This window comes from Galleria mellonella, unplaced genomic scaffold (genome assembly GCF_026898425.1).
Source record: "Galleria mellonella isolate WM207_F2 unplaced genomic scaffold, CSIRO_AGI_GalMel_v1 utg143, whole genome shotgun sequence".
Lineage (NCBI taxonomy): Eukaryota > Metazoa > Arthropoda > Insecta > Lepidoptera > Pyralidae > Galleria > Galleria mellonella.
In genome coordinates, this window is record NW_026441997.1 from 170,105 (window position 1) to 179,915 (window position 9,811).

General features: G+C 36.4%; 1 protein-coding gene across 1 annotated transcript; it reads right to left on the bottom strand.

Moving 5' to 3' along the window:
* Positions 1–3,924: 3,924 nt before the first annotated feature.
* LOC128199983 (uncharacterized) lies at positions 3,925–9,463 on the bottom strand. Its single transcript, XM_052891651.1, has 2 exons — positions 7,685–9,463; positions 3,925–7,626 (listed from the first exon to the last, which is right to left on the bottom strand). The coding sequence occupies exons 1-2, from the start codon at positions 9,461–9,463 to the stop codon at positions 3,925–3,927; spliced, it is 5,481 nt and encodes a 1,826-aa protein (XP_052747611.1).
* Positions 9,464–9,811: the final 348 nt, after the last annotated feature.

A 9,811-nucleotide genomic window follows, 5' to 3' on the forward strand; every position in this document is an offset into this window, starting at 1 on the left:
TACATTCGATGAATAGCAATGACAATAGATAAAATTTCTATTGACTATCTGAATAGCAATATGAGATCGATATTATTTGGGTTTCGGTGAATATATCTAAAGAACTTTGAGATTGATTAAATTAAAATGAAGATATTCTGATATTCCATTTCTATCAATATATATTCAAATGGTAATTCAAATTTGAAATTACTTTCTTTTTGGGACACGAGCAGTCAAGAAACCTAGGACGATTTTGCCAAAGCGACTAAACAAGTAGACGATACAACCTGTATAAATCTATCTGCAGGAATCATCAAACAGGAATATCTCCTGTTTGAAGATAAGATGTACTTAAATAATTAGTTTAATGGGATTTTAGTCCTGTAAATTAATCTTTAAATCGTTTTAATCCTTGTTTCATAGGAAATTACGAATTCAATTTTTTATATTAAATATATTTAATATGTTCATTAAATATATTTAATTTTGAAATTACCATCCATCAACAATTTTTTATTTCGTCTCTAGACATTCCTTCATCGAAGCAAGCTTTATGCTTATTAGTGTTAATTAGTGTTTGGTCTATAAGTATTGAAATTATATATAAAAATGATTGAATAAGAATAAAAAAGAAGAAAAATATATAAAAAAATCAATTTGCTACACTCTCATCTTTCTAGTGATCTTCGCAATAGTAAAATGAGTTTCAAATATGGTTTTACATGACTTATAGATACATATTTCCGACGATACAGTGGTGAGACTTAGAATGTTTTAAGAAAATTGTTTTAGTATTTTTTTTTTTACCACAAAGGGCGTAACCAAGTACATTGATTGGCTGTAAAAGTTACATTTACAGTATATTAGGCTAAATAATTATAAAAAATAAAGTTATTTCATGTGTTTCGTTTAACCACTACTATATGATTCCATGGGTTTATTATACAATAAAAAAATGCAAATATTTTATTGAAATTAAAAAATATGATTTGTATTAATCAATTAGGATAAAAATTGGCTTGTCCGTGCGTGAGATGCGTTGGATGCGCGTAGTGGCGGGCGGGCGGCGCCGCAGCTCGCCAGTGGCACGGCGTCTCGCGTCCTGAAAGCGCGTCGCGGCGCCAGCATCCCTCGCTGAACTTTCAACCACCCGCGCCTTGCGTCTTTCAATCTAATCCCACGTGCACTACATCTTGGATTTGGATTTAAACGTTCCCGTTGTGAACAGTGATATTTATATGTGATGATACTGTGAAAATTGTAATAGAAAATCACACTAAACACTATAAAAATATATCTATAAAATTACAATCTTTTCCCATCTTTTAAATAATTATACTTTCAAACGTGACTTAAGTCGGAAATCAGTTTAAAACTTTTAGTCCGAATAAAAGTAGAATCGGAATAGCAATGAGCGAACCGAAGTTTTGAAAAGTTTATTACTCGCCACAAGTTTCGTTTTATCTTATTTATTTACCTAGGGATATCTACCTTTCGAGTATTTATTAATACCTAATATTTAATGTGTTCTTTATATGCGCATATTTTCATTTGTGACCGATCCGTTTTATTTAGGTATTTAAATAAAATACAAATAATGGCTTTATCAGAAAGCTTTTAAGCACAGTATTTTGGTTAATATAGATTTTTGTACTTAATACAGTTGTTAAGTACAAAGGGTAAATAAGATAACTATTACAATTAATATAAATTAATACTAAGATCAACTGTTCCGTCGTAGGATATTCAAATTCAAATTCAAATTTTCAAATTCAAAAATCATTTATTCATGTAGGACATTTTAGCCGCTTATGAACGTCAAATTTTTACATTATAATTTTATTTTTTTCCCTACCGTCCGTAATATTGATATGTTTTAATAACCATAATATTTTACGAATTTCCAACTAAAAGATACAAAGAGTAAAGAATTTATATAAAACTGTAAATACATAATTATACACCTAATAAGGTGTTAATTTAACACTGCCGGTATTCTTGGAACTTTAACGAAAACACGCTAAATAGATTGCAAATTTTATACATCATATAAAATATTAATTATCCTATGTATATTTGCAATTTGAATAGATCTAGATTGATGTCGATTTTGTAGTAATAAATAAATGTGTGTAAATTTGGCAAATCCATCCTTTTTTTTTTTAATAAAAATCGCATAGTCAGTGTATGTGACAAACATGATATGACAATGTAGCACAGAAAATGCCAAACATCCACTACGGCAGTAAAAATTCTTGCGTCAGCGTTCTAAGCAATCCGAAAAGTTATATTAAAAATATTTTTTCGTGGTATGCCATCAATTCGGTGGCTAATTCATTCATTGCGGTCATCTGCCCACACGGAATATTTAAAAAGCTCCTCTTACTACTATCAAAAACCGATATGATTAAAATAAAAATTCCTATTAGTATTACCTCTTTATGTTTTGATAGTCTATGTACTAGTCATTCCCAAAGAGAGTTGACGTCAGGCAGGTCGTAACACTAAAAACCAAATCTTTTCGTAATATGGATAAAATCATATTATGCCGACCACAAATGATTGGGATAAGGGTAGGAAGATGATGTACTAGTTTGTTCTATGACAGTTATTAAAGTAGAATATTAAAAAATAATATAATATAATAATATTAACCTTATGTAAAATCTAGAAGAAAATTTCGCTGTGTTCGTCCGCGCGAAACCCGGCACCTTCTATTCTCACGGGCTTTGTCAAAAATGTGCAATATGAGTGCAAAATTCCATGTTTGTACACCAAATAATTTGTGCTTTACCCTTGTAGACGATCGAGAACGAAATATTTATATAGTTTTGTAATACTTTTCTTTATAATAATTACGAAAACACTTTAACTACCAAATATTTTGCGCTGAATTCTAAAGAAAGATAAATTACCACTTTACGATAAAATCTTAAAGGGGACGTCGCAAAGTGCCTACAAATGACTACAAACTTATACTTTTTAATCACGTAATGCTATTAAATGTGCATTCCATAATTTGAGTTTGAATATTGAAATTTGTTTACCACTTTTTGTTTATAAGGTCAAAAATAAGGCCGCAATACTGTAAACAATATTATGTTCTTTATTATATTATTATATTAAAATACTACTACTATATCATTAGTATTTTTTTAATAATATCATGTTTAAAAAGGCAAAAAGATTATTTTTGACTGACAATTCTTAATGATCCGCTAAAAGCCGTTTTGTTGGTCCAGTGTTATTTATGACACAGTTACAGTTGCTGAGCCCATTTCCATCCCCTCAATGTAATGAAAATAAAAAAAGTAAAGAAAGAAAATATCATTTTCCAATAGATCGGTTTCTCTTGGAGGAAATTCGCCTATCGTTGTGGACAGTCAAAGGGTAGATATTAAATGTCAACAATTTAACGAGCATGATGTTTACAGAAACATGGTTTCGTAAGCTGGAGCACGTCCTAGCAGAAAATGTTTATATGAAAATGGATTTCAAAGCAGACGTAGCTTTCCGTTTGCACCTCTTCAAGCGTTAACTTTAGACTTTGGAATAGCTCTTCTGTGATTTGTTTTTCGATGAGAAATGTTAAGCGTTATCTTTGACTGGTATAGGTACTATGTAAATATATTGTGCTCTAATAATATTCTTATTTACATTAGATTAAGACAAAAGCATCTAAGGTTAATTGTTTTTTTTTTTTTTTTTTTTTTTTTTTTTAAAAAGATACTTTATTTTCTGTCGTTAATTTTTATACGACAACTTTTTTGCTATTTTAGTTTTGCTATTGAAGGTCTACTTGGTTTTTTTTTTTTTTTTTTTTTTTTTTTTTTTTTTTTTTTTTTATTTATTTTTTTTTTTTTTTTTTTTTTTTTCTTCTACTTTATTAATATATATAATATGTAACATAATAATTTATTCAAATCTGTTCCAGTAAAATTGTCAATCAAGATTCTTGGTTCCGTTCTCCTTTCCTACTATTCGGAGGGTGGTCTTTGCAAAATTCAAGAAAAAAGGTCTTGTTTCATCGTCATGAAAGATATGCTCCAGGTTGTTCTCAGTAATTTTACTGTTAATTAGGCATTCGCAGTTATATCTTATTTTTGCAAATCTAGGACATTCTGTTATTATATGTATGATAGTTTGCGGCGTTTCGTCATCACATTTACATGCTGGAGAGTCGATTAACTTGTATTTGTGCAAGTATGACCTATTTCCTCCATGCCCAGTCAAAAGGTGAGTAGTGACACTATCAAACTTAGTTTTTTGCAGAATTTTGTACGCTTTCCTGACATCTGGAAGGAAGATCTTAGTATTGCTGCCTGTCGACGAGTTACTATATTCTGTTTGCCATGCTTCAACTGATCTTTCTCTGAGTTCCCTTTTGACTAGAGATAGAGGAAAGCGGTCATAGGCAGGTTTTGCCCTTTTCTTTAAGGCAGCAGTTTTTGCTAAATCATCTGCTCGTTCATTGCCCTGGATTCCTACATGTGCCTTTACCCAATAAAAATAAACTTTGCCTCCGCGTTCCATTAGGTTCTTTATCCGATTTCTTATTTCTATTGTGAGTGGATGAAGAGAGCATGGATCCGCAATGCTTTGCAGTGCTGATTTTGAATCACTAAGTATATTAGCCTGTATATGGTCACGTTTTTTATTCATATACTCTAAAGCTTTAAGAATCGCCATGAGTTCCGCCTGATATACTGAACAAAAATCTTCCAAACGAAAAGTAGTGGACCAAACCTCTTTGCCGTTAAACCAGCTTGACGCAGAGCCACCAACTCTATCCTGTATCTTACTACCATCCGTATAGATTTGAGGTAAAGTGTTGTCAATAATCTCATTGATTTCGTCCTGATTGTTTATTATTGTGAATTCGATTTTAGATCTGGATGATGGATGCGGTAAAGCGGCCAAAGGCGTACGTGTTTCAAACTCTCTTCCCGGCAGGCTCTCCAGTGGTTTACCTTTTTTAATTTGATATAGCTCTGCCAGTTCTATTGCTCTATATTTTAGTGGGAGGATACCCGCTAGGGTAACGCTGGCTGTGAATGATGTAGTACGATGACCTTTAATTATTTTTATTGCAAATAGTCTGGTAACCCTATCGAGGAGAGAGCAAGTTGATCGTTTGTTGGTGGTTTGCGCCCAGCAGCTTGCAGCGTATAAAATTGTGGGTTCCACTACTGTTCGGTAAATAAGTTTTAAAATGTCAGAATTCAAGCCCCACTGGGCCCTAGCCATTCTAGATACGGACTTATAAATGTTAAGTGCTTTCTTTGTTACGTTACTTAAATGCTTTCTAAAATTTAGATTCTGATCTATTGTTAATCCAAGGACTTTAAGTTCTTTTTGTAACCGTATATGTATACCATCCATTACCAATTTAGGGGTGTTGTATTTGATTTTTCTTGTAAATAGGACAGCTTGTGTTTTTTGCGGTGCAAACTGAAGTTTTAGTTTCTTCCCCCATGCTACCAGTTTTGTTAGTGCAGAATTAAGATTACCTTCAATTTCCTCGCCTGTATCTCCTTGGGCTATTAAGAGAATATCGTCAGCAAAGGCCTGAATTCTGACATGTGGGTATTGAGTAGACTCCAATACCTGATCCAGTTGCACATTCCAGAGGGTAGGACCACAGATAGAACCTTGAATACACCCTCTGTTCGTCGTTCTGGTCAGTATACTACCGGAGTAACTCAATACAATCTTTCTGTCAGAAAGGTATGAAGCGATGAGATGGAGAATGTCCGTGTCGATATTCTTTTCTTCCAATTGTGTCACTATAGCTGGCCACCATGCACTGTCAAATGCTCCTTGGATGTCCAAGGAGACCATGACTGCCATACGCTTGTTGGTCAGTGCCTCCTCTATTAAGGATAGGGCATCAGTTAATGCGTCCTCCGTGCTACGTTGGGGAATAAAACCATATTGATTCGTATGTAAAGAACTATTAGTTATGAGATCCCACTGTAAACGTTTAGCAACCATCTTTTCAAGAATCTTCCCCAACAAGGGCAGAAGCCCAATTGGACGGAAGGCCTTTGGATGGTTATATTCTGATTTCCCTGGTTTCGGTATAATTCTGATAAAGGCCTTTTTCCATACTTCAGGAAAGTAACTGAATAATAGACATTGGTTGTATATTGCCAGTAGTGTGTCAGGGTCAGAGTCATATGCTTTCCTGCAGATGTCGGCAGTGAAACCATCAATTCCAGGGGCTTTCTTAGCTTTCATGCTTTTGAGTGAACTATGTAATTCTTCTTTCGTAAACAGCATGATATTTCTATTTAATGGGAGCTCTTTTCCTCTAAGTTTATCTATTCTTTGTCTTGTATCTATCTGTTCGTCAGTGTCGTTTGAGGGATCATCTTCAGGAAAGAATGTATTAGCCATTAATATTGCAGATTCATCTGATGTAAGAGTATTTCCATCATCGCTAATGAGTAGGTTTTCTCGTATAGTTTTACCACTGTATTTAAGAATTCTATATGTTCTTTCCCAAACTGTCTCTTTTTCTTCTGTTGTACAAAATTTCTTCCAACTTTTAGTTATAGCTTCCTCTATTGCTTTTTTATATTCTGTCTTTTTCTCCAAGTATTCTTTTATTATTATATCTTTCCTGTGTGCATTAGCTTTCTTTATTTTATTCCTTATCCTTTTGACTTCTGCTTTGAGTTTACTTAATTCTTTCGTCCACCACTTCGACTTCGCTTTCATCGTAGATTTTTCAACTTTGGGTATTGCTCCACTGCAAGCATTAGTGATTGCTTCTTGGTATTTTTCAACAGTACTTTCTAGGTCTTTAGTATTACTTATATTCTGTATAGAGTGAGAATTGATGTTTTGCGATGCTAATGTGTCCTTTAATATCTCTTCAAATATGGTCCAGTCGGCATTGACAGTATGATACATTCGCGTGGAAGAAATTGACGATTCTGGACAATTCAATTTATGAGTGGTAATAGTGAATGAAATAGGAATATGGTCTGTCAATGAGCAGAGATTAGGCTTAATTTGCCAATCTGTGAGCTGATTTAAAATGTGGGCTGAGCAAGCAGTAATATCAATAATACTTCGACAGTGTTGTCCTTGACGGAAGACGGAGAAAGTCGGTTGGGATCCCTCGTTGAGAACTTCCATACCTAAACCAAATATGACATCTACAAGAACCGATCCCCTAACATCTTCAGTGTCGCATCCCCACCAAGGACTCTTAGCATTTACATCACCTGCTATAACAAGATTAGTCGAATCAGTCGCGTTTATTATCGTTTGAAGAGATGTAATAGATTGTTCAATGTTATAGGTCTTATCTAGATATACACTAATAATAGTTATGGTTGCAGTATCAGTTTTTAGTTTTATTGCTACTATGTCACGGGTGGTCCATTGTGAACTTTCAATAATGCGGAGATTGGGATTCAATACAACAATGGCTGATCTTACTGGTTGTGTGCTATTAACGGTTGGATGTTGATAGATTCGATGTTTAGTGCCAAGAGCTAAGAAGCCTTTGGATCCTACATATGGTTCCTGCAAGAGCATTATAGAGTAACCTTGATCGGTGGCCTCGGAGAGGCATTCCTGTGTTGCCGCGTATCCTCTTCCGAGGTTTACTTGAACTATTTTGATTCGTTCCTGTGGCGATTGGGCAATATTAGCCCTGTTCTCGTTGCTGCCCTTAGCAATATTGTACTGCGGAACGGGCTATCCCATCCCACTTTTGCCAATCGGGGCATTCTTGACTATAGGATGGGTGCGCCGTATCCTGTCTTTTTGCTAATGTGCAATTGCAGCAACGGGGCAGGGAATCACGACTCCTGCATTCTCTGGTATCGTGGTTTTTCGCACAATAACCACATTTAACCTGGTCTTTACAGTCCGCCGCCTTATGGTTATATCCCATGCACTTATAACATTGTACTATAGGCGACTGGTCTACTGCCTGGACAGACTGTAACCCTATGTGAAGTTTTTGCCCTTTCACGGCGTTCCATACTATAGGGGAGACTTCAAGAATTATGTTATTTGTTTCCTGCGTTCTGCCTTTGGTTCTGCGGACAACTTTAACTGTAGAATCTGTTTGCACTGAGGATAGTAGTCTCTTATTTTGATTGATAAGTGCCTTTTCTACTTGGTCATTAGTTAGGTCATTAATAACTCCTAACAGTTTAACTTGCGGGAGTCTGTCTTTAGCGCTCTTTGCGGATACTTGGGTACATTTCTCTCGTATAGCATTTTGGAGCGCTTTTCGCTCTTCTTGGGAACTGCAACTCATAATTACCTTTTGGTTTTTTATCTTGGTTATTCGGTTGACACCGATTCCAAGCTCAATTACGTTCACACTCTGTTTTACCTGTTTAATGACATCCTCGCTAGTTTTGCGAGGATCAGCTGACTCTAAGAGAACTGCAAAGTTGGGCTTAGCCGTAATCTCTGCATAACTACGGGGCCGTTGATTTCTCTCCTTTTGCGTTTGGGCTGAATGTAAACGATCATCTGGATTCGGTGCCTCCAGAGGCGGCTGTTTAGTGGGCTCCTTATCCTTGTAATTGGCAGCTTGCCTAGCCATCTCAGTATTGTTGTTAACTTGAGTCTGGATTTGGTTTAGCTGAGTTCTCACCTCCGCTAGTGCCAAGTCGGTTGCAAGGGCGGAGCCTTGTTCATTCATTAGGGCAATAACCTCATCGTGTTTTGCTTCTTTGAGTTCCAGCATTGTAGTAGTGACGGTTTTTAGTTCCTTACTAAAGGGCTCCATATTGTCACGGAGAATTTCATGAAGTTCACTGCGTGTTACATGCGAAGCGGCACAATATGCATTCCGCTCTGTCAATTCCTTTCGAAGCTCGCGAATTTCATCCATAATGGCATCTAATATGGAACTTGGTATCTGTGGATCACGAGTCACTAAGAACTCCGGTTGGGAGAGATTATTAGGTGGTGCGGTAAGCGCATTGGTTACTAACTCCTTTATATCACTTAACTCTTGTCGAACTGAGGCTATTTCTTGCCGATGCTCAACGATATCTGCCTCGGATTCCTCAGCCCGACGGGAGAGTGATCTATTGGCAACTAGGACTATTTGGTGTGCAGTATCTACTGCTCGATTCCGCATTTCCGCTGTGACTGATTTGGACTGTCTCAAAGTGCCCACTATGTCCATAGCTAATGTTTGGATTTGTTCAGATATAGAAGCTTCAGAAACGTTGGCTGACTGTTGACTATGTAACGGCATAGTGGCTGTGGGACCTGATGCGATAAAGGTTTTGCTGAGAGGTAGAGACGAAACTGTGCTTTGGTGGCTGCTATTAGATGAATTATCGACAATTGACCTCCATGATGGGAGAAAATTTGATGACTGAGGCGTGGACGGGGAGGTAGATTCTTGCGGGGGCAGCGGCTCCATAATTTGAGCCTCAGATGCTTCGGACGGTAGGTTTACCGGTCGTCTAACAGGTGACCGCGTCAGCGGCATTTCTATGTTTTGGTACCACTGGAATGATGTGGAAATTAGTTTCCAATATATCGCAAGTATAGGGAAGACTAAAACCTATCAGATAATGAAGTAAAAAGAAATTCCGAAATTTAGTCCGATATCTTCACCTTAAGAAGTGAAAAACGGGTGGGTGGGCGGGCAAATATTTCGCAAAAGTGCTCCGATGGGGACAAGTGTGGTGTCTATGCACTCGGGACGGAGCGCACAGCACGGGAAAAATACTAGAAAAATTCTAAAAGCGACAGGGGGGGAGAAAATTGGGGAGAAATAGTACGATTACGAGTAGGTAAATAGTCAAAATTCAGGGGGTTGACGGGGGTAGGGGGA